This window comes from Lepeophtheirus salmonis, chromosome 13, assembly GCF_016086655.4.
Source record: "Lepeophtheirus salmonis chromosome 13, UVic_Lsal_1.4, whole genome shotgun sequence".
NCBI lineage: Eukaryota > Metazoa > Arthropoda > Copepoda > Siphonostomatoida > Caligidae > Lepeophtheirus > Lepeophtheirus salmonis.
In genome coordinates, this window is record NC_052143.2 from 21,975,307 (window position 1) to 22,001,288 (window position 25,982).

The window sequence follows — 25,982 nt, forward strand, 5'->3', positions numbered from 1 at the left end:
GGAGATATCTCTATTGACTCATTGCCCAATGGATAAACATTCAAAGATAAAATGTAAAGTTTTTTGTTTTAGAATAGTCTAAAATTCTTGTGTTATTTAAAAAGCAATAAAGATATTTTTTTTTTTAAATTATACTGCTCCAACTCCGAATAAAAATATACAAAAATAATGATTACTCAAATGAAGTAATATAAATAAACGTTAAAAAATACAATAATAGTTCGACTTTAGTAAGAATAACTCGATTTACATTCTAGATTTAATATGAGTAACAATTATCTATAGATTATTTCTTATGTTTTTCGGCTGACTTTCATAATACAACAGTTCAAAATCCAAACAATACAAAAACAGAAGATTAGGATTTGGCTATAGTAAAATATTTTATTGAATTTACTCACATTGTACTAAAAATTGCGTACATATTATAATTAATTCATCATAATTAATTTTAAAACGTGAGAAGATTTGGTAATTCTTTGTTATTACCCCAAAAATCTCTTAACTACTTTAAAAATGAATATTTTGATGAACCTTTCTTAATGTATTGCCAAGATAATAAATAAAATTTTGCATTAAATATCTCAAAGATCATTGTGGTATATGTTTAACAAACTTACATGTATTATTATAAAATTATACATAGTTTGACACAAAAAATACAGACTTTACTTTATGAATCAAGATCATAAAAGTATATATTGGAAGCAAAATATATTCAAGCAAAAAAAAACAATCAATTGTAAAAATGAAACTTATATTATTAAGTGTTATGAGGATGAATATGGTTTTTAATGTTTACCGTTTAGCTATTTACAACTAAATATGGTTGTAGTTATAATATTTCTGTAGTAAACTTTTTTTTGACTTAATAATATGAACGAGGATAAAACATAAGGCATTATTTTGTCAAAACCCTTTTTAAATATGTATAAAAACGACTAGATTACTTTATAAGTATATATTTAATTTTTTATTTCATCGTTTATAACATAAGTTAAAACAAAAAATTAAATTATTCCATCATTATAATATTTACAATAATATGATTTTATCTTAAGAAATAAATAACTTAAAATCTAAAAAGAAAACAAAAAACAAAATTGTAATAATAATATTAGATACATTTTTTTGAAAAGAATTAATTTACGTAGAATGAGATTCAACAGCTGTAACTTTATATTTCACACCAAGGGTTTAGATAATCATCATTATGTAATTTATAGACATGAACATATATAAAAATATAATATGTGTAGTTAGTGAACGTCTTTAAAAGGTTTAGAAAAAAAAAAGTATTTTTTAGTATTTTATAAGATAGAAAGCTTAACAACTTAAGTAGTAAATATAGATCAACATAGGTAGATGATGTATATATTTGTAAGGTTTTGAACACTTTATTGAAGAGTAATATATGTATTTATGAATGTATTTAATTAATTTGAAGAGGAAAAACCATTGATATGCGTGCAAATCTTCAAAATATATATATGTACATATGAAATTTACGTATTTTTGAATACACTGACAAATTAAGGAAATATATAATGAAAAATTGCACAAATGGAAACTTGCAAAACAAAGAAAAGCCAAATTATGAATAAAAATGCACAATCTTAATTTGGAATGAAATCATGTCAAACCAAAAAAAAAAAAAAAAAAAAAAAAAACTATCCATAAAAATAACAAAGTTTGTGCAGGAAATTTAAAAAAATTGTATTTTTTTTTTCGTGTATACAAAAGCTGAAGCCAAAAACAAACAAAATAATCATCAAATAAAGGGACTACATATTTCATCAAGAAAATAACTTTTGACTAGAAAAAAAAATTAAGGTTGTATATATGTATAACTTTAATTTTTGTAATTAACGGCAGTTGTTTTTTCTTTTTATGAAGTAATAAGAAAGGGGCAAGCATTGCCTCTTTAAATGATTCTTCAGAATGTTTTTTTTTTTTTTTTTTTTGAAGAAATGATGATAATTAATATACTGACAATGGGATTGTTTTTCTGTCAATTTCATAAATTGATTCGTTTTTTAATAGAAAAAAATATAAGTAAATATACATAGAAATATAATTGCAAGGCAAATTGTTCCAAGGAAAGGAAAAAAATTATAAGAAACAAATGGTAGTGTAAGAATGTATGTATGTATATAAAACATTGTAACATATTTTTAGAAAAAAAAAGAAGCATAATTTTGGCCATCTCTCTGTTGCTGTTATTCATATGTAGAAAAGTATATATTATATATACATCAATATTATTGCACAAATTGTTATCCATAAAGAAATTCTAAGGCAAAAAGCATAATTTAATCTCTTAAAAGTTGTTGTTTGTGTTAATATCCATAAAAAAGCTCGAAAGATTTTAATTAAATTGTTTTTTTTTTGTTTTTTTTACGGAATGCTTAGTAATAGTAAATTAGCCAATAAAGGTATTTGAAAAATTGCGAAAAAGACAACGTTATCCACACTCAAGTGTGACCTTTTATAAGTATATAATAATAGTGATCATAATTATGTACTAAATATTACTCTGAATATGATTTTACATTTAGTAACTAAATAAGATGGCAGATTTTGTTGTTAATGACAGAAATGTGCATATCATAGTAGTTATGCCTTAATCTCAAAAGACAGAAGGTTGTAGTATGTATTTTCTCCAAAAGAGGGCAGGGAGGGAGTGTTAAGAGTAGTACGTATGTAATGTTTATTTCATTTGTATGAAAAGGAAAATATATCTCCGGTTTCTTATGAAAAATCACAGATCTTGAAACTATTCACATATTTACTAAATATCTATATATAAACATATTATATATATTAGAAGGTGCGATCTTTTAGATCAGACTTCAAGAGAAAAAAAATAGATCTTTGGTATGTGATATATGCATTAATTACAAATATGTTTATGCATTTTTTTTACTACAAATAAATTAGATAATTATTTTTATTTGTTCTTATATATATGTTTATGTATATATAACTATCATTATAAAAATAAAACTTTAAAAAAAATTACGTTATTATAAACAAAAAAACTAAATTAAAAAAAAAAAAGAAGAGAAAAATATATATGTATATGCATCAACAAACCTTAAAATTATATAAATTTTTTGTATCGTTTTAATTATATGTAATTGAATTTAAATGTATTTTTTTAAAATATTTTGTTGTCTCTCCAAGTTGCTTAGCACACTACGGAAGTTACAATTCTCTCCATTTATTTGTTTTTATTTAAATATGGTATACCTATAAGTATATGTAATGAAAGTTTGGGTGAGCCTGGGGTTGGCACATGATTTGAGAAAGGTGAAATTTCATTAGTAGTATGTATGTATATTATTTGTATGTAATTAATAAATGATTTATTTCTATATGTTCATATAGTAGGGTCGAACATATAAAAGCAGGAACACTTAATAACCAATTGCAATTCCATCAGGTCACAGTTCATGGATATGAGAGGAAGTTGAGTCAAGGGAGGGGGGAAGGGTGCTGCTGCTGCTGTTGCTGCTGCTGCTACCAGAGGGGATATTCTTTTTGAATCCATTATTTAAATCTTCTGCTGCTACTGTGGGTGGTGCAGGACGTCGTGAAGTACTTCTAGAGACACATCTATTCATGCTACTAGAACTACTACTTGCTGAGGAGCTACTACTGCTACTTCCACTTCCGCCTGAGGCATTCCCCATGTCTCCTCTCAGGACCATCCATGGATGATGAATGATCTCTTCTAGTTTGATACGAGATGAGGGATGAATTTGAAGACAAGATCGGATGAGATCCCGACATTCGGCCGAGAGTCTAGAGGTGAAGTTAATTTCTGCAGAGCAAATTTGCTCATCGTGTAGGAATGGAATGTCTCCGCAGACCATGTCATAAAGAAGGATTCCCAGGGACCAAACAGCGCCAGATAAACCTTGATAGCGATTAAAACGGATCCATTCAGGAGGTGCATAGACTCGAGTACCTGAAAATAAAATAAAATATTACTATTATGTGCAGGCAACCTAGGTGTCCTCCTAGGAGGATGCTCATGGAATTATTGTAAAAAACAAACATATATGCAGCAACTAATATCAAGTAAAAGCAGTAGACGCAAACAATAGATTTGAGAAAATGAAGTCAGTGGGTCAACGCGAAGGTATGGGATGTACAATGTACTTATACATAATTATTAAGCATATTTATTTCCTCTCTCATCATTTAGTAACAAAAAATGGGGTTTTTAGTTCATCGAAATTAATGTGTAATATGTATGTATGTATGTACAGTCCTCTGTAGAGAGCGACATAAACGAAACGAAATGAATCCCACTCACTCAGAGAAGATCAAAAAACCTATTTCTGATAAATAAAATAAATGCATAGATAATGATTAATATTACAAGCTTCCCCTCCGTGAAAAAGGTTGCGTGTCTATTTCAATATACATGTATGTATGTACACAACTGTAAAATTAGGGTAGAGGATTATTGTTCTTCTTATTATTATTTAGGGCAAGAAGGGGGAAAATCGAAGGAAGGGGGTTAGAAGAAAGCTCCATTCCTTCCCCTCCTCTTCTTTTATGTAACTATGTCTGTCTGTCTGTATGTATGTATTTCTCTAGACGCCATAAAAGGGTTTATATAAATATATGTTCATACACCACACATATGAACGTGTATTTTCTATGTATTTTAAAGAGTTGCACAAAGATAAGCAGACAATTTTTATGGATTTTCTGTCTTTTGCAATATCCCTTAGCAACACAATTGGATGACTTTTTACAACATAATATATGTATGTATATAGCAGGGGGACAAAGGGGATCATTAACACAAAAGTCACTTTTAGATAGATTCATCAGCTTTTAGAAGTGGTATTGAAATGTGTTTTTTTAAGCTCAATACAATATGCAGCTTTTCGAAGCAGTTCCAGAACATGGTAAAGGGTACTTTAGCTGTAATATCAATTCTAAAATTGCCATTTTTTTGTATCAATATGAAGAAAATTATATTTTTATGACTTATTGGTAAAGTCAAGTTACCCCAACTAGTGTGAATCAATTTGCACTTCAGCTACTCTATGACGTCAAACACTAATATATAACTCAATACTCCACTGATCCACTCAATTTCACTCTTAAAATAACCACAAAAAAATAATGAAAATAGAAAGGAATTAAGAATGTAAGTTGGAAGAAAAAAAGAACTCCCAGACTGTAAATTCAGAAAACGCATTGCAGCTCAGAATTTGGTGTACTCCCCAGCTATTTAAAGAAAAAAATTACTCCGAACGAATTGTAGCTCAGGTGTGTTTCCAGGAGGCGGCAGAAGGCCTAGCACTTGCTACGGATGTATTGGTGTCCCAGTGCTGTCTGACAGTGGTTTTGAGGGCCCCAGTGTTTAGATGACGGACACTTCAGGCCTTCTCCTCGACATGCACACAAAATGTATCGTCGAAGGGGGTCAAAAGTGTAAAAAGGAAAAAAAAGTTAAAAAGAGTCTCGTCTTACAACAGAGAAGAAGTGTTTATTTCATTGCTAGTATGAAAAGTGGCATCTCCACTCTCACTAGGCTTTTTCCACCCCCTCTTTTGATAGCTATCTGGACAGTCTGGTATGAAACCCCGAGATCTCTTGCATGGACGCTCATGGACTTGAGAGGATTGGCTTGGGCTGTTTTCTTTAACTCCTACGGGCCCATTTTTGCCTTTTTGAGAGAGCCCTTCTTCCTCTCCAACGTTTCAGAATTGTTGACGGCGTAGACGCTGTTCCTGGAAACTCCCAACTGCTTGAAGTGCGCTAATGGAAATTCGTTGATCCCGTTTATGTATCATTTTCTCGACTTGTGCGTAAGCTACAGAGCTCAAGTTTGTATTGTTTCGTAACTAATTGTTTATGTTATAATATATTGAAATATTAATTAGTTTTATTCGCTCAACCTCCATTCATTATTGAATTAGTAAGTGTTCAAATTCAATGGACCACCCAGTAGTTATTTATGTTCATTTTATCCCAAAGAAAAAAAATAAAATGCAATGGACAAGATAAGCATCCACTATTTCTATCTTCATATTATTACCTAAAATGCGTCAGATAATATATATAATATATGTTGGCACATATATTATATATATTATGTATTGTCAAGTTGCTTACTTAAAGTTATGCTATGAAGAGTCCAACATCCGGGCAACGCCTGAACTCTTCTTTTCTTTTTATTAGTATGTACTTTTATAATAGATGGCATAATTCACACGAAGTTACCTCTACTAAGCCATTTTGATAATAAGTATTTGATACTGAGATAACTATTCCACGTTTAGAATTAATATAATGATAATTTATAAATATACAATTTCCACTACTTGATTCTGACTGAATTTTCTCATTAAATAATTCCTTTAATTGAAACAAAAATGAAAGTTAATTTGTGGTTGCCTATCTAATATATATTCATCTATCTATCAATACATGTAAATCAGTATTAAGAAGAAGATTCATCCTCCGTTCATCAATTGCCAATTACATATCTAAAAATGTATTTTATGTACATACATAAAATGAATTATTTATATACATTTTTTATTTTTTCTTATTGATTTTGGATGGATTTGAAGAGACAAGCATGCATGACCGAATTAACTTTTTACAAATCATAATTATTTGCAAATGCATATATTGTACATAGTATAGAGGTATTTGAACGAAGAAGTCCAGCTATTAATATATCTAGATATCATACCTATTGAGCTGCCCTCTCCATCAAGTGCATAAATCCCGATCTTTCATACAGTTATACAACCAACAACAAAGTCTACACCACAACTAAATGACAAGACTTCCTACTTCAATCAACTTACTTGCACCAAACTACATAATTATACAATACCGGGCCAATCGTTTTTATTTACTCATCTCTATTATACAAATTTTAAGAGGTTAAGAGTGATTTTTTTTTTTACAATTTTCCAATCAACAATATGGGAGAACACATAATTAGCTGTCCTTTCCTAATAAAAACATTCATTGTCCTAGTCACCACCATGATCACACAGCACGAGAAGAGGTTTGAGATCGCAGCACTTCTCCGCAAAGGATTGTCCAAGAAGGCTACCGGGGAGCAAACTTGTGCCACGAGGAAGACAATTTGTATATCTTCATGCGGTTGAAGGTAGGGGAGTACCTCGGACACTCTCTTGGAGCAGACAGGGAACCCTCTGTGTCCGTCAACCACCTGAAACGGGATTGAAGAAAAAAACCAAATTCCTTAATTGCTGACATGGCTAGGAAGATGAATAAGTGTCCATGAGCAGTGCCCAGGGCTTTAAAAAAGAAGATGAAAGTATATGCGGGGCATTCCGTGGGCTCTGAGTCTGAACCACCTCAAGGGAACATGTGTACTCATTATAATGTTTTCTGATGAAAATACCTTTAATGTTGACCCTGTCTTCAACAGGCAGAATGATCGAGTAGTGATATTTGGGGAGGTAGCAGAGGAGTACCGATATGTTTCCACCAACAGACAGACACCCTACCTTATTGATGATGTTAGACCTGGTTACATCGAACGGGATGGCCATAAATCCTGTGTGGTTCCCTTCAGGATACAGGCTGTGGGCTGATGAGTAGGTCAAAATTCTGGATACTAAAGTTCTCCAATTGATCAAACCCAACGTTTGCAAATGCCCTGGGTGTTCCATAAGATTGAGTACTACAAAGAAACCCCAAGAGTTGATCCATGCCAACATACACTTCTGACCACCGCAGATCCCAGACGTCAATCCCATGGACTATTCCATCTAGGTGCACGTGGAGTCCAAGGCCTGCACAGTACGTACCAACAGCCATTAATTCTGAGGGCGGATACATTGACTAAAACATTTTGTTTGGGCTTCAATTAATAATTAATAGTCAATAAACTTGTTTCCTAATTCACACAGGATCCTGCAATGGACTTCAATACTTTGTGCATTAAAAGCTGTAAATAATAACTATTGTCCCAGTATACAAACATTATTCAAATAATAATGCAATTATTGTGTATTTTCTCTGTCTCCGGCTATGCAAAAAGCCCATAAAAAAGAAAAAAATCTAATGTAATTTAAAGGTTTCACATAGAGTGTAACCTTTAAATTGCATTAGATTTTTAAATATGAACTCGTATATTTGACTTTTTTTTTCAAAAACCAAGCCCTCTAAAATATAATCCTGTGGGCGCCCTGATAGCTAAATTGTATATTTTAATTATTAATTAAAATATTAAAGGTTCGACATTGCTAATTTTTACTAAAATCGCATCAGAATCGGAATGAGGATTTTTTTTTGGAATCCTCCCATCACTAATATTATGTTAAAGTACTGCAATTAACCAACTGAATTAGTGAAGTAAAACATTAAGTTTCATTCATGCACGAGAATAGATTCCCATTATTCTTAATTAAGGCCTAATTAAAATACTTATTATTTCTAAAAGCATTGATGTATAATTATACCTTCAAAAAATTGTATAAATAGATGGATGATGAAGTCACTACTATGTCATTATTCATTTAGCACAAATGTTTTCATGAACAGGGTTTGCTTTCAGTTCAGACGGTTCCTTCAGAGTTAGGAAATGACCTATACAATCACAGTATTTTGCATAATGTATGTACTCTTTAATATGATATGTAGATATTAATAACTAATTCAACATGCAAGGACGTGCGCAGGAGGGAGGAGGGGCTTGGTTTTTTGATTTTTTTTGGAAAAAAATCAAAAAATTACATTTCAGAAATTAAAAAAATCAAATATCCACAGCTGTTTAAAAAAAAAGAATTTAAAAATGAAATTTTTTGTAAAAAAAATTTCAAAAATCTAATACTCTTCACAAAAAAATTGAAAAATGAAAAGACCCAAAAAAAATTATAGTAAAAAGCAAAATTTCCTTGATTTGGGGAAGGGTGACTACAGCCCCTTCATTCCTTTCCCTGCGGACGCCCCTGACATGATGGATGAAAAAAAGGAATACTAAAGGATAATTGTGTCTCAGTTTCTCTTTAATTAGATAATACTCTGATCAATGTATATAGTTATTTTAGTACGTACCTAAGTAAAACAAAAAAAGTATTGGAGAAAAAGAGAGAGAGAGAATTGCAGTTCTCGCTCCTTGGAAATATTTACGAGTACATATTGGTCGTATTTACTGCATAAATGTATAAATTACATATATGTAATATTGAAAAGTGAAATCTTTTCTTCTCTGTGTAAATAAATGTACATAACTGTAATTATTAATAAGTGCAAATGCATAACCACCTAACAGTAATTTCCTTTGCATTTCATTCCCTTTGTAAATAAATAGTATCCTTTTTGCTCTTCGATCATTGACAAAACTTATTTGTCTAATATGTAAAGGAACATGAAGTTAGGTTCGCTAAGTTGAACGCAACAGAAGAAAAATAATATACAAAAACTACCCAATGTCAATTACTTTCTCCTATTATGAATAGTTGGTTTGTAAGAGAGAAAGACATGAAAGAAGAAGTAGAACCTCCTTCTCTCCCTCAAACACTTCATCTTACAAGCAGCAACCATCTTAATGCCTCTCGTTTTTTCTCTCCCTGTTCCCTTCGTTCCTTTTCTCTCTTTCTCTTTCCCTCTCATGCACATGTACATTATAGACATACATATTACGTAGATATGGAGTGGAAAAATGCCTTGTTTCCAAGGACATCCAAGTCTTATTTAACAAAATTGAAAGTTATTCTAATCATGCATATATATATATATTTATATACAAGAGTGTCCTAGGGTGGTGCGGCTGTAGGGGATAAAGCCCCCCCCCACCTAAATCAAAACAGCTGTCATAATTGATTATTTTTTTTGTGAGTAGCTGTGGATTTTTGATTTTTTTTGTAAACAGCTGTGGATTTTTGAAATTTTTTGTGAATTACAAAAACCAAGCTCTCAAAATATAATTATGCGTTCATATACGTCCAAGTGAAGTTTCGTGACTAAGTTACATAGGATTAACAAGCAATTCTTCCGAATATTTTTTTTTAACAGCTGCAAGTATGTAATTCAAAAAAAATTCAGAGAAAAGAGATTGGAAGAGACACAAAAAAATATGATGAAAGCAAAAAAAAAAAAAAAAATACATTGTAAGTTATAATATTTAATATGAAAAATGAATAGGAAGATATATTATATTTTCTTCCTCAAGGTCAGTGCAGTAGATGATGCTTCTTTAATATAAAGATATATAGCAAAAATAGAAAGCTTTTGATAATTTCGTCGTGAAAAATATTATACATATATATTTTTCCCAACAGAGAGGAGTATTATATTTATATCTATGTATATTAATAAAGTAAAGTTTATCTGTATATATTTGTCTATGTTATACGTATAATCATTTTTGGTTGTATCTTAGGGCGTAGATACTAGATCTAACAAATAACAATACAATCGATTGTGCGTTAGGGTGGTGCATCAGACCCCCAAGTAAAAAATATTGCCTTGGCCGTATGATAAAAATGTTTTATCCATAATAAAAACACACCAAGGCAATCTTTTTACTGGGGGGGGGAGTCTGATGCACCCTAATGTTCGCGTCTTATTAAAAAAAAAGAGAAAAGAGAATATATGTATGGAGTTGTATAAAAACGGTATGTAAAAATGAATAAAATCTTGCGGGCGTTTGGGTCAACTCAATTTTTTTATTCCATACTGAATAAAATATGAGTTGACGACTCATTTTTAAGAACAAATGTGTGTAGCTAAGCTCATTTAAAAAGAAAAGAAGTTACATCATATGAAAAAAAAAAAGAGAAAAAAAGAATGATACTTTAGATGAGGTGTGTAGCTATTTTTTTACCCTCAAGCTGTTATTATTATTATTTCATTCTGGGATAGGTAACATAAATGTATTGAAAAACTAAATGTTTGTGAGCGCATAAAAAAGTGGGAGTAAGACTGATGATTTGTTGGTGAGTTATCTTTTATGTTAATAAAGTAAGGTCTGTCTGTTTGTCAAAGCCTAATAACTCCGGGTAATACTGTTTATATATATATATATAACTCTATGCCAGATAGCTAATGTTAACTATGGTCTTAATTAAGTATTAACACAAGTCTGACTCCCGCCTCCTCCTCAATCCCTCCAAAAATCAAATTCCTATATTATAGCTAGATACAGAGTGGGATTGGTGCTCATTTATTCCCTTCCACTCACGGCTGCTTGCAGCTTATCTAACAAAAAGTAATGACAGTTAAACATTCCTCAAATAGTTAGGGTGACCAAGGTCAAAAGAAATACAAGGTTAGTAATCGGGCTTGCTATAATTTTCAATTTGATGTATTGTACTGACTTCTGGGCAAGGCAGACAGATTTTGACAAAACACGCAACCAATCATATTCTATGACGTCAGTATTAAAAAGCGTAGCGGAAGTCGTACACACGTTATGGTATAACCTTGTATTTCTAATAGCCTTGAGGATGATTACGATAATTTTTGGGGTCAACATCCCCACAGGTCATATTTTTTAACAACTATAGAAAAAAGGGTAGTCGAGCATAGCGAAAATAAAAGTTGTTTTTATTTGGGAAAAGGAAGAAAGAAGGACGGAGAAACTAAGAAAAATGGATTTCATAAACCATATGGTCATACCTTTATTACTACAAGAATACATGTTATTCTATATAGATATAGTTACATAATTAATTATTTCTCTAATATTTTTTCCCCCTTTAGACAAACCAATAGTAGATATAATCATACATTTAAAGACAATATATGTATACATATATTTAGAATGCATTTAAACACAAGTACTATAAATTAACTTACATATGTCTACGAGTACGAGTATGTATGTATGTATAACTAGAAATAAAAGGAAAAGTGTTTATTGGACAAGAGGACTACCAATCTACCATACTACACAATGTTACCAAGTGCGTCTGCAGGTAGGCTGAAGGCTATAGCCCCCACATTAAAAAAAAAAATTCTTAAATTTTTTATTAAAAAAATAAATATTCTGATAATAAATATGGATTTTGGAATTTATATTCCAAAAAATGTAATATTTATAATTTAATTTTTGAAACTTTTTTGAGAACACCTGACAATTTTTGAGGTTTTTTCTGCGAATTTTTTTTTTATTATTATGATAAGCTTTGAATTTTTGAAATTTAAAAAAAATTTATTTATCCTTGAATAGCTACTTATGAGATTTTTTTCCAAAAAATTTATTTTTGGAAGAAAATGCGGTTTTTTGAATTTTTTTTAGAAATAATTCAATTTTTTCTGAATAGCTATAAATTTATGATATTTTTTGTGAATAACTAAATATTTTTGATTTTCTTTTTTCAAACAATTTGAATTTTTGGATTTTTTTTCCAAAAAAACTTCGACCCCCCAAAAAAAAAAAAAAAAATATATATATATGTAATCCTGCAGACGCCCCTAGTTACATGGTATGCAAAAGGCTTGAAAACAATACTGCGATAATGATGCACAGCAAATGAGCAAACAAATGTCTGTATGTAGTTTGTACATACATACCGGATATAAATGATTAGAAATATCATTTCAATGTAGTCAAATATGCGGCGGGAAAACACTAGTTATCATGAATGCCACTTCTTCCGTTAACTTATATTAATACAATATACACAAATTAAGTGGTACATAAACATATGCATTGTTTAGTTAAGACCTAATACATACAAACAAATCAATATGACTCTGTTTTAATTACAAACACTCTCATGAATGAACAAAGTACATTGTTATTAGTGATGGGAAGATTAATCGGGTGCTTTTTAAGGAATCGGAATAAGCATCGGGAAAATAATGTTTGCAACTCCAATTCTTATTTCTTATTTTTAAGTTAGTAAAAAAATACCCCCCTCCCATTAAGGAATTTTTGTTTCTTAATAGAAAATGTAATAATTTAATTTTAAGATCAAATTATATATTTGAATTTTTTTTTTCCAAAAATTTAATATTTAAAATTTTTTTCAAGAGAATTATTATTTTTTTAATTTTAAATTCCAAGACGCCCCCTCCCCCAATTTGATTTTGTGGACACTTTTGTTAGCAAATAGGTATTTTTTAACTGTAATTTATAATATTAAAGAATCGACATCGCGAATTTTTACAAGAATCGCATCGGAATCGGCATTGGATTTTCACATTACTAATTCTTATATATTTATCTATTAGTATTGGGGTTCCTGGACCGACCAGAAACTCTAATAATTTTTCTCAATTAAATTAATTTCGTCAGGACTCTTCTTGTGAAATTCGATATAAAGAATCGAGTTTGATTTATCCCACAAAAAAAAAAAAATGAAAAAAAAGATGAATAATTCTTTATAGATTTAAGACGAAAAAACATTATTTCTGGCCTTTTTTTGCAAAAAAAAAAATGGCCTGATCATTACAGAAAAAATCACTTTAGATCGAACCAGGAAAACAATGTGGTCCCACCCAGAGTATCAACAGTAATATTTCTCTATCAATAATTAAAAATTTGCAAATATAAGCAAAAGTTTGAGTCAAGTGCAGGCCCAATGTTAGGATTTTTCTTTAGGGGAGCGGTATTTAATTTTTTTTTAATTCCCAGAGTGATCTAATTTTTACCGAGTCTAATCTGAGATAATTATTTTTTAGGAAATCAAAATATGGCCACTTTATATTTTCCAAAAATAATAATAAGACCTTCTCAATTATTACTTTAGTTCATATTTATCGAATAACTTCTGAATAAATGCTTTGTTCAATATTTTTTCCAACTACCTTTAGATCAAAAAGGTCAACCTTTTTTAGGACCCCTTCCTAGACCTGAAAATATTTAATTTTATAACTTTTTTATATATATTTCTAAGAAGTCCCCTTCCCCAAAAATTTATATTTCTTATTCTTTAAAAAGGCCCTTCAAATTTGTTTGCCCTCATGTTTATCAAATTTATATATAATAAAAACTTTTCTACTCAATTAGTCCATGAGGTATGTGACGCCCTCCGCCCCCACCCCCTCTAGGCACCAGCCCTACTCAGATCTTGATACCTACCTTCATTGATACTATGTACATAAATAAATATTAAATAGGTAATGACAAAAAAATCCTCATCCACAAGCCATCTTGAATTATAATTTATACAGCTTCAATAACATAATATTTTGAAAATAAAATAAAATAAATTGTTGTACTATAATATCATAAACTAAGTCTCGCCATTTATCTTTTGCATTCGTCTAATAAAAAACTCTTAGTATTAGCAACTACGACAGAATAACAAGAGACGCGGCCTCTATTGATGCAGCAAAACAAACATGCACAAAAAGAGGAAATAAAAAATTGAAAACTCAAGTAGCTTCAACACAACTACATACACAGACTTAACACATATTCTAAGTATGTAATTCACACCAATTTGTATTTGTAATAAAAGAATCAACTCGTTTTTGACAATTCCAATCAAATGATTTTAACTACATACTAACTCACGTAGCCACCAGAATATATAAATATAGGGTATTTGGTATTCATTTAAATTCAAGAGCCAATACATTTTTATGTATAAAATTTTAAGTTGGACTATGTAGACATATGTAAGATTATATTAACATGAATCTCATTATATATATGCAGACATGTCTTGACATTATTTTCTCGATTCATAAAAATACAGCTTCGAGTTTATTTTATTTTGCAAGTGCCTACAATCCACATACACATTTACAAATAAAAAGTGTTTATTTAGAAAAATCATTTCTACTCATACATACCATCAAAATCCGAATATGCACCTTCTCTAAAGAAAGCTCCAGAACCAAAATCTATCAATTTCAAATCCAGAGTTTTCAAGTCAACCAAAAGATTTTCATCCTTGATGTCCCTGTGAATAACTCCTTTGCGATGACAAGCAATGACAGTCTCAACAACTTGTCGAAAGAAATTTCGTGCAAGCTGTTCCTCCAAAACGCCCTTCTCTGTGATGAAATCAAATAGATCCTTGCATGGCTCAGGCCGATCCATTATAATGAGAAAGGAGTCTTCTCTTTGGAAGCAGTCTAGGATACCCACAACGCGTGGACAATCATGTAACTGCATTAGGAGGCAGACCTCAAGAGGAACTCGAGTACCGTTCACCTATAAGTAAAAGATACAGAAAAACATTAGTCTATATAAATTAATTTCTAATACTAATGTTAGAGAAAGAGAGAAAAAGATAAATAAAATACTTTCTAAATATCTATATATGAATGTACAATGTGTGTGTGTGTGTATGTACATATATTGTATCATGAATAAGCAAAAAGTAATAATAACACGCGCAAGAATCTTCATAGCAATAAGAATGTGAATAAGAACAATAATAGGAGGTTCATTGCACTTGAAGAGATCCCGTTTGTGCAAATGCAATGACAAAGAAAATATGCGCCTTAGTTACGAGATAGGAGGACTAAGAAGGAGGAGATTTGAGAATGGAGAGTCTGTCTCTACATAGACACACTTTCAATTAGTTCACAATTATTTTTGAATAAGTTATTCTAAAACATATATACATATACCTACTGCAGTATGTATATATGTTAAACCAGACATGCAAATGATTGTATGTCAATACCATATGTAAACGTAACGGCACCTGCACAGATGGCGCATCTGCATAAATTTAACCAAAAATAATCATTAGAAGGACTAGCACAAAACTTGAGATATATGTAGTCAGGGGCGTCCGCAGCTTGGTTTTTGGAATGAAAAAAAAAATCAAAAATTCAAATTTCTTGGGAGAAATTAAAAAAAAAAAAATTGAAAAATTAATTTCCAAATATTAAATTGTTGGAAAAAAATAATTGAAACATTAAATTTTTTGGAAAAAAATCAAAAATCCAGAAAATTAAATTTTCCAAAATCCAAAGGTGTTGACTAAAAAAAAAATTTTTGGGAAAAAAATTTCAAATGTTAAATTTATTTTTTAAATCAATAGGTAAAAAATTTATTTTTTTGAAATCAAAATTGATAAATTAAATTTAGTCGGAAAAAATCTTTAATGGGGGGGGGGGATATAGCCCCTCCATCCCACCCCTACAGACGCCTGGTAGTTCATCATTAGTGACTTTACATACATATATAAATAGGTAGATTCGTAATGTATACGAATTACAAAACCTCTTTGTCATAGATATGAATAAATATGTGTGTATTTATGTAGGTACATCTATGACATTAAATGCATCAACCATCATAATTACAACATTATTATTACAATTAGTATGATAAAGGTCATTATAGATAGATTCCAATCCTATAAGAACTGCATTCGGCCTTTAAGAAAATAATGCATAAAAAGAGAGAAGGAAGGAATTTAAATATACCTTATATTCTCATAATTATAAGAGATTTCTGAAAACGCCTCTAACCTCAATAAGTCCTAAATCAACGATGGCTTTTATATTAGTTTTTAATTTTGTAAACTTTTCTAAATTATACTCTACTCACGGGCGTCCGCAGGGAGTGGGCTAAGGAATTTTTGCATTTTTATAGAAAAAAAAATAAAATATAATTGTTTTTTCAAAAACTTTAATATTAGTAGTTTAATTTAATTTTTTCAAGTGTTTTTTACCAAAAAATTTAATTTTCATTGAATAGCTGTGAATTTGCGAATTTTTTCTCCAAAATATTTAATATTAGAATTTTTTTTTTTGAATAGTGTGGATTTTGGTTGTTTTTTTTCCAAAGAATTTAATATTTGAAATTTAATTTTTTTATGAACAGCAGTTGATTTTTGAACATTCTTTTCCAAAAAAATTTAATATTTGAAATTTAGTTTTGAATTTTTTTCTTCAAAAATATTATTATTTTGTAAACATCTGTGGATTATTTAGAAAATTTCAAACTAAACTTAACATTTCAATTTTTTTGTAAACAAGAGTGGATTTTAGAATTTTTCTTTTTTTTTTAATTTGAGTTTTTGGATTAAAAAAATCTAATAATCAAGCCCTCTCCAAAAAAATAAAATCTTGCAGACCCTCCTGATACATGTAAATGATTATACAGAGAATACTTCCAATAGATGACGATGAACTGACTGACTTTAATGTAAATTTTCTTCTTACAGATGAATACTCTGCAACTACTATTTAGGTGGTATAAACAATCAAGCTAATTCTTAATTTTATGTATATAAGGGTAAATCTATGCAGTATCCAAAAGATATTTAAGAACCCTTGGGGAATTTATCAATTCTACTGCAAAGATTTGCAATAAAATTACTCATATCTTTCATTTTAAACACTTTCACAGGTTTATTTCTTAATACTACTACTATCAACCTATACATGTATGTATGAGAGTGTGTGAATAGTAAAATCTGTACAATGCAATTTTGCAATTTGCAAGAAGAAAAAAAAAACTTTCCCTTTAGAACTAGTCAATAAGAATGCACATTTCTTAAATGATGAATTTTCAAGTTTTTATCTTTCGTTCTTTCTCCTTATGTGTACTGATTAATACAAATAATATCTAATGATAAATATGATTCGTCTCCTCCTCTTATGCTCCAGACAATGTATTTAATGTAAAATATTATGAAGGCACCTACTACAACATAATAATATTATGTATATAGAAAGAGCAAAGTTATGCACATAGAAATGTATTACCAGGTGGACCATAGAAATCTGAACACTTGCTAATTCAATAATTAATGAAAGTTGATGATTGAAATTAATTCATATTTCAATATATTAAAGCATAAACAATTTGTTACAAAACAAGACATATCTGAGCTCTCTAGCTTACCTACAAGTCAAGAGAAAATTACACTAACGTGGTCGACGAATTTCTTTTCAAGCGATACAAGCAGTTAAGGGTCTCTAGTACAACCGTTCACGACTTCAACCATTCCAAAACGTTGGAGAGTAATAAAGACTCTGCCAAAAAGGCCAAACTGGACTCAGAGAAGTTAAAGAATACAACCCAGGTAAATCCCCTCAAGTCCATGAGGGCCCATGCAGGAGATTTCGGAATTTCGCACCAGACTGCCAGGAGAACAGCCAACAAAGTGAGTGAAAAGAGGCTTGTGAGTGTAATGTATTAGCATATGTGTAAAGTAAATAAGAGAAGAAAACTAGGGGGAAGAAAACACTAATACATTACAGTGAGGGTGGAAAGGTCACTTTTGACACCAGCAATCAAAGAACCCCAACCCCTCCGTTGCAAAACTCTTTTGAATGAGTCTTTCGCCACTTCTGGCCCTCCTACAGCCCTGATGCCAACACCCTAAACTACACATTTTGGATGCATGTCGAGGGGACCACCGGCAGTGTCCTTCATCCAAACACCTAGATCGACAAAGCCACTATCAGCCAGCACTGGTACGCCATGACAGAGGAAAACATTCACAGTGGGTGCCAGGCCTCCTGGAAGGCATCATTGACGCTATGGGGAACTACATTTATGATTAAGAGAGCTCAGACACATATATACATATATATTCATATCCCGGCCAAGCCAATGCTTATTGTACGACGTAGATACAATATGGAAAGACTTTACTGTTGTATACATGTGTTATTATGCAAGTTAGATTGCTGGAGATTTGGAAGACTAATGGCGATTTGAAATTAGATATGAATGTTCAATGTTAGAACATTATTTATATATATATATATATATATAAGTGGTGCGTTTGTGTGAGTGTGTAAGTATTTATTATTATTATCATTATCTTTGGACCTTGCTACAATGTAAATAGAAAACATCCGTTCATTTATTCAAGGTCTTACATGCCTACATTCATTTATTATATGTAAATTAAATTAAACAAAAAGAAATCAACATAAAAGCAGCAAAGCCAGCACGAAAAGAAAAAAAGTGAGACTCAAGTATATACATTATACATACATCAAACTTACTTGACTCAGCAATTTTTCCACATGTATTATGTATTCCTAGCGTTACTTTTTTTCTTTTCTTTTAACACAATAATAAATAATGTTCGGTTTTGTTATTTTTAAAAAAATAGATATTTAGCGGCACATCAGTTATTGTCTATTGAGTTACATTTACTGCAGAACTAAGATTAAATTACTCATAACTTATAATGTATATTCAAGGGCGTCCGCAGGATTACATTTTGTTCTGAAGATATGTCTCACTCAAGCTGAGGCATTGTCTGAATGTTCGGTTGTGATGTAGCGGTTGTTCTGCTTATTCACAGTGGCATCAACGGTGAAAATATTTTCATTAGAAAAGAGAAAAACTTACGTGATTTGCACCAATGTCATTCTGGATTGAAAATAATAAAATATGCACCACAAAATAAGAGCATCCCAGTACATATCAATGTAACTATGTTTGTAATCGATCATTTTGTGATGAAACAATGTTCAGATGAAGGCTTTTATGTACAGAGACACAATAAACCACTTGTATATTATTTGTTAATGGGCATTTAAGAATGAGAAGAGAAATCATTTTGAAGAAAGATAAGAGTCAGTATTATGTGAGAGAGATGGGAGAATTACAAAAAAAAAAAAACATGTACATTTATGGTGTATACATATATATATATATATAACTTACATACATTTAAAATAACGAAGGAGAATATTGTAATGAAAAATGATTATAATAATATTTAAAAAAAATGCAAGATAAGATATTTAATAAAAACTTAATAACTCCCTTAGTCTCGTCTCTCCTTCTCCTCTCTTACCAGTTTTTAAATGCATTTCTGTTAAGTATGTATGTTATGTATATGTACAATGTACATACTCCACGTCGTCAAAAGAAAAAAATGTAATTTATATATGTATGAATGTATGTATAAGAAGATACCAGAGTTCAAGAATGTAACTATGTATGTAAATGAAACAAGGGTTCAAAAAGTGCGAGAAAAAAATCAGATTGAGGAAATAGTTAATGTCTAGTAAAGCAGAATAAACGGATACCAATTCAACATAAAAGTGCATTTCTCTCCAGGGATCCCGTTTCCCCTAGTGTTTAGTACCTACAATTTTTTTGGGAAAAAAACTTATTTCCCCGGAAATTTTGCAGTAGATTATTTCATTTGATGACAATATATTGAAAATTTAATTGAGATAAAGTTTTAAACGATTTATGCTACAATGAAAATGATAAAAAGGATCTCAAATACCTAAGACCTATAATAGACATACAAATGAATATATATGTAACAATACCTTCGTCATCTAATTTAGAAAGTATACATACATGGATCAATTTTGTATTTTCCTTAAATGTATGGGTAAAACTAGTGTAAAATTAATGTTTTAATCTTTAAATAGTAATTATTACATTATTTAAAATTCACAGTATTCATTTTATCGGTACTGCCTCAGCCCGAAATGTAGTAATTGATTTCCCAGTTTTCTCGCTCAAGAACAATTTCCAGGTAAATGAGAAACCTTATAACATGTTACGTAAAACGTAGTTACATATGCACTTCTAAAACGAATACATTCGATTAAAGCCCTTTAAACGAGAAAGAAACTTTAAATGCATTGAAAAACATAATACGTATATTTAAATTGCATATTATTATATATACTATATAACATACTTTATGAATATATAGATATAGATATGAATGCAGTTTCAAAAAGGCAAGGGGAAAAGAAAGCAGAGCCTCAGCAGGCATACACCATAATAATACTTGTACTGTTTATTCTTCCCTCGTAGATTAATGTCTGATAAAGGAATTTAAACACATAATGCATACATTATATACATAGTCAAGTCAATTGTCTCTTTCTCTCTCTGAGTCTCTTAAGTAATCAATATGATGACACATTGGTATACATATTTTTGTAGTAAGTGGCAAAGTGATCATCCCTGGATAAATCATAAAAAGGAAGGATGGAGGTCCATATTTTTTATGTAGTTTAATATAGAAGAGATCGAAGAAAAGAGAAATGACGTCAGTGGAAGAAAGTTTTCACCTCAGATCTTTAAATAAAGGATTAATGCATGTCGTCGGCTATGCCTGTATGTACATCATTATATGACGTCATTTTGAGGATGATGTATTTATCCTGGACAACTACAACTACTTTATATGAGATTCTAACATAAACAAATAAAAATAAGCAACTTCAAACTATCACATACATATATAATATGTAGATAGGTACATTTGTTTGTTTTTATTGCTTAATAAATTGACGTCAAAATGAAGTCATATTCGTAATATAATTGTTCTCGTAGCACACTTTAATAGCAGTGAGTAGTTAGTAAAACAGTACAATTACAGGGGCGTCCGCAGGATTAAATATATATATACTGAAGTATACGCAGGGGTTGGGCTAAAAGGGCCGTATTCGAAATTAAGGAATTTTTGCTTGTTACTAGAAAATTTAATATTTGAAAATTAATTTTTCAATTTTTTTCCAAAAAATTTAATTTTGTGTGAACACCTATAGCAATTTTTGTTGGCGGCAACTGTAGGAGCTACAGCCCCTACAGTTCATTCCCTCGGGATGCCGTTGAATTATATGTATATTAATATACCTAATATCGTAAACATACATATAAGTACAGCAAACTATTGGATAGAGATTTTTTTGGAAAAAATACATATTTTCAATTCATTTTGACAATGGGGAATTTAAACCTAAGCTTTCTTGAACTCACTGAAAAAGGATAATTCATCAAATACAATAATAATTATGTTTGTTGCGTTTTTGTGCCAAGGCAATGGAACAGTTGTTTGAAACCAGTTAGCTCTGGGATTTGTTTGGAAGGTCCAATGTATGTATATATTTGATAGAATGATTTTTTTAAATCTCAAGGATGATTTTTCATTCATGATAAGATTTAATTACGAATAGAGAGAACAGCAGGAATGAATTTCACGAATACCTTACCAAATAACTATATATTTAATGAAGCACTAAGGTGTCTGTACAAACATAGGTATGCGTAATTTAGTCAAGGAATTATCAAATCCATTTGAACCAAAAGAACAAATATACATAGGTCTATACTTGTGTGGTCAAAAGTTACTAATAATATATATTACATAGTCCTTTTCTACTCGTAGTTATTATTATTAAATCCTTCAATGTAAATATATTCATTAATAAATACAGAGTCCTCTTAAGAACTATATATGGCGCAGAGTGCCTTTGAATTTTGTTATAAAAAAATTAAGTAAACCATGACTTTAGCCATATAAAGATAGAACAGTTTAACATATTTTTTTTTAAAGTGTAAAAGTTATGGAATTAGGAGTAATGGTATGATTTATAAAAATCATAACTTTTTTTATATATTAAAATAGAATAAATGTACAAAAAATATATCATAAATAAAGTTATAATTTTTATAACCCAATTTAGCTCACTAATAGCTTTTCAAATATAAAACATACTTGCCTATCTTTGTTTTCCTCCATGACATGTCACTAATCAAAAATTCATAAGAAAGGCTAATTTCTTCATCTTTAAGACGTCATAACTCAAAGCTGGATTGAGTTACGCATCCAATATTTCAATTCTGAGTAGGAATACTATCAATAATACCACATACCAAATTTGAGTTAAATCCGTTTCCTTGTGGAATGACCCATATATGTATATATGTAATATGAAAATTTTAGCAAAGTTAGCAATCTTTGAAATAAATTGTAGATCAAATACCTTAATAACTCATTATATAAACACTTCAAGGTAGGAATAGCTAAATTCAAGAATGAAAAGTGCCGTTTAATTAATAAATATTCGAAGACATCATCGGTCAGAACTCAAGAGCCAAATTAAGGACAAATAAATAAAGGAAGAACGGCTTTTATGAATATCGAAATCATTAAAAACGTATTAAAAAACCACACCGCGGAAAAAAATAATAATATCACATTTCATGCGTGCGCCCTTAATTATTTAGTTTCAATATGAATGAGAGGAAAATTAAATGAATTATTTAATTTGCTCACAAGTAACATCAAATAATAATAAGTACAAAAATAATTATAAATCTATTTTAAAAGGCAATAAACAATGAAAATTAAAAGAAAAGGGGAGGTGAAAAAATCGAAGAAAAACTTTGGACATTAAATGTAGAGACATTGATAAATGAGGACAAAGAAAAATTTCACATATATAGTATCTATGTATAAAAGCCATGTCATATTTGAAATAAATGCAAAAAATGAAAGATGAGACGAAGAAGAAGACCTCTTAAAAAGGACAATATATATATATATATATATAACCCAAAAAGTCCCTCATAATAATCAATCAGTCACTCAATAAAAAAAATGTATTCAGAGAACCCCACCAACTCCCCCTGTAACGAGAGAGAGAGAGAGATCAAACATTGAGGGAAAAAATGAATTTGAAGAAATTGTAAGGTGCACTCCCACCATTTTAAGTAGGAACTGCAGAACTATAGAAATACATAATATATATATCTATGTAGGTTTCGTACCTATATTGTATAATACATACATAATATTATGAATAGTGATTGTAAAAAAGGGAAATACAACTGTGCATTTATGCATTGCCTTGGTAACATACTACTCTTTTTTTTCTTTTTCTCTTCTTCTTCAAGAAATTATTATTAATAAGAATAATCGACTAAAACTAAAAGTATACAATATTAAATCATTAAAAATATTATTATTTTCGAACAACTTTCTTAATTCTGCCTCCCCCTCCTCCTCCTTAAATAAAAGAGTGCCTTTTTGTATTAGTGTAGCTAGTAACAGTTTCATGGTTGTATTTACATATAGGGAGGACATAGGTACATACAATGACCATAAATTACAAAGTCTTCTACTAACAAAAATATAATTTACATAATGGCTTTGAGTGACTTTTTAGATCATTGCAAGACCTGATGATGGATGTACAAACTTCAGTAGAGCAGTTGGTTTTTTGAATATACGACAAATATGTTGTATTTTGATTTATGTTACTTCAGGAATAACAAACAGTGATTGTACTCGCATATTAATAAGAAAATTGCAAACAAAATTGAAATATGTCGAATAAATGTCTATTCTTTTCTACAAAATAATAAGAATGCATTAACAGATAAATTAAGTAAAATTTCTTTTAAAAGAGTGGTCAAGTAACGAAGTAATAATGATAACAATAAGTCATTAATTAATGAATAAATATCGTATACTTGCATAGAAACTATTCGTCATTGCCGTAGGATCGCATATTTAGTGGGTATAAATGCACAAATTTTTGCAAACGACTAACTTATGAAGCAACAACACTTCACACACAATCTCATATACTATTTAAGACTTTACTAATCCGTGAATGCATTACTTTCATAATTATATATTAAGATCCTTGAGACTTATCGTACTATGTACATACACACGTTATGCAAAAAGCAATTGAAACAAGCAAAAAAATAATGATAACACTAATAAAAGAGTAGCATCAACTTACAAGTCCCCATTCCGTGATTTTAGCTTTTGTAATATGCTTGATAGCCACAGAGTGCCCATCACTGATGCGTACACCCGCATATACAGTTCCAAAGCCGCCTTTACCAAGGACACTCCCTACTCTATAATCTCTTTCGAAGGGATCCAAGGGGAAATAACTTGTTGCCCTATGTGAAAGCGGGGGTTGATTGTTAGTGTGATTAGAGGATGTGGTTGTTGTAGTAGTAGTGGTAGAGGCCGTAGGAGGGGGAGCAAGGTTGGATGATGGCGAAGATGTATTGTTAATGACTGGATAGAGATGATCCTGCTGCTGCGAGTTTTGGAAATAGGTGTGATGAAGTGGATTCGACGTGGGACAATAATAATCTCTCCTTTGGAGATGGGGTAAAGGATGCTGTTGAGCGGATGTCAATGGTCGGTTCAGGTGTTGCTGAATCGTGGGATAAGGGTGTGTAGAAATGGAATGAGTGCCACTTGGAGGAGTACGAGTCGGCATGGAAGAGTCTCTTCCATATGTTTGTCCAAAGCCAACTGAAAATATATTTATTATTAATGATATTCCATGGTTCATAAAAGCTAGCCAAAAGTTTATCAAATTAATTACCCATTTCATTATTGTTGTCATGAGTGGTGTCCTCGAAGCGGCCCGGATAGGTTGGGGTCGTTGTTGAGCCTGAGGATGTAGAGGAAGTCACCAAAGTCGGTTGTTGATATGAGGCATTTAATCCATTATTGACAGAGTCTACTCCTAAAATGTTGTTGTTGAAGGCGCGAGGTTCCTCGTTATTTTTCCGAGCGTGTCCCCCGGTAAAAGGATGTATGTGATTCATCCAGGGATTAGTGTGGGGGTGATGGAGATGCTGAGCATGATGAGTATGGAGTGGATGATAGACACTATTATATGCACCAGGGCTAAGGCCTCCGGGTGCTAAATCCCAAAGCACATGATTAGGCTCCATTTTGGGGCTCTTAAAACATGAACTATTTAAACTCTGAGGGTAAACACACGTCTTCTTCTATCTATTGGACTCATTCGCTCTTTCTACAACACACTCTTATAATAATATCGACGATCCGCATAAATTAAATAACATTAACAGCATGCACTTTTTGATAGAAAAAAAATAAAATAATGAAATATATATATATGAATAAAAAAAAGTGAATGCGTCCACCGCACGTCTTACTTCACTACTGATGAATTTAGTGAGATTTTTTTTTGTATTTAAATTGACGCGCACACGCACTCGCACGCTCTTTATTTAAACATTTATATATATATTTAGTTATTTGAATGCGCTTCTCCACTTCTTTGCGTAGAAGAAGCAAAGCTGTTATCACAGCAGAAGAATAACGACGAAGACCTTTTTTTTCTTCTCTCCGTTCACTAACCTCATGCAAAAAAAGTATTAAATGCACGCAACGACAGCTGACCCCTTTTTCTGTCTGCGTTACTAGGTGGGAATTATAATTTATAGATACTACTATTAGAACTAACATACATTTATTTAAACAATTTTAATTTAATATTCAATGACATTTTATCATCTATTCCATCTCTAT

At 30.6% G+C, this 25,982-nt stretch overlaps 1 protein-coding gene across 1 annotated transcript; it reads right to left on the minus strand.

Annotated features, from left to right (window-relative positions):
- Positions 1–946: 946 nt before the first annotated feature.
- Positions 947–25,615, minus strand: LOC121127699 (uncharacterized). The gene is made up of 4 exons (XM_040723131.2): positions 25,024–25,615; positions 24,421–24,950; positions 14,770–15,133; positions 947–3,973 (listed from the first exon to the last, which is right to left on the minus strand). The coding sequence occupies exons 1-4, from the start codon at positions 25,376–25,378 to the stop codon at positions 3,447–3,449; spliced, it is 1,776 nt and encodes a 591-aa protein (XP_040579065.1). The 5' UTR covers positions 25,379–25,615; the 3' UTR covers positions 947–3,446.
- Positions 25,616–25,982: the final 367 nt, after the last annotated feature.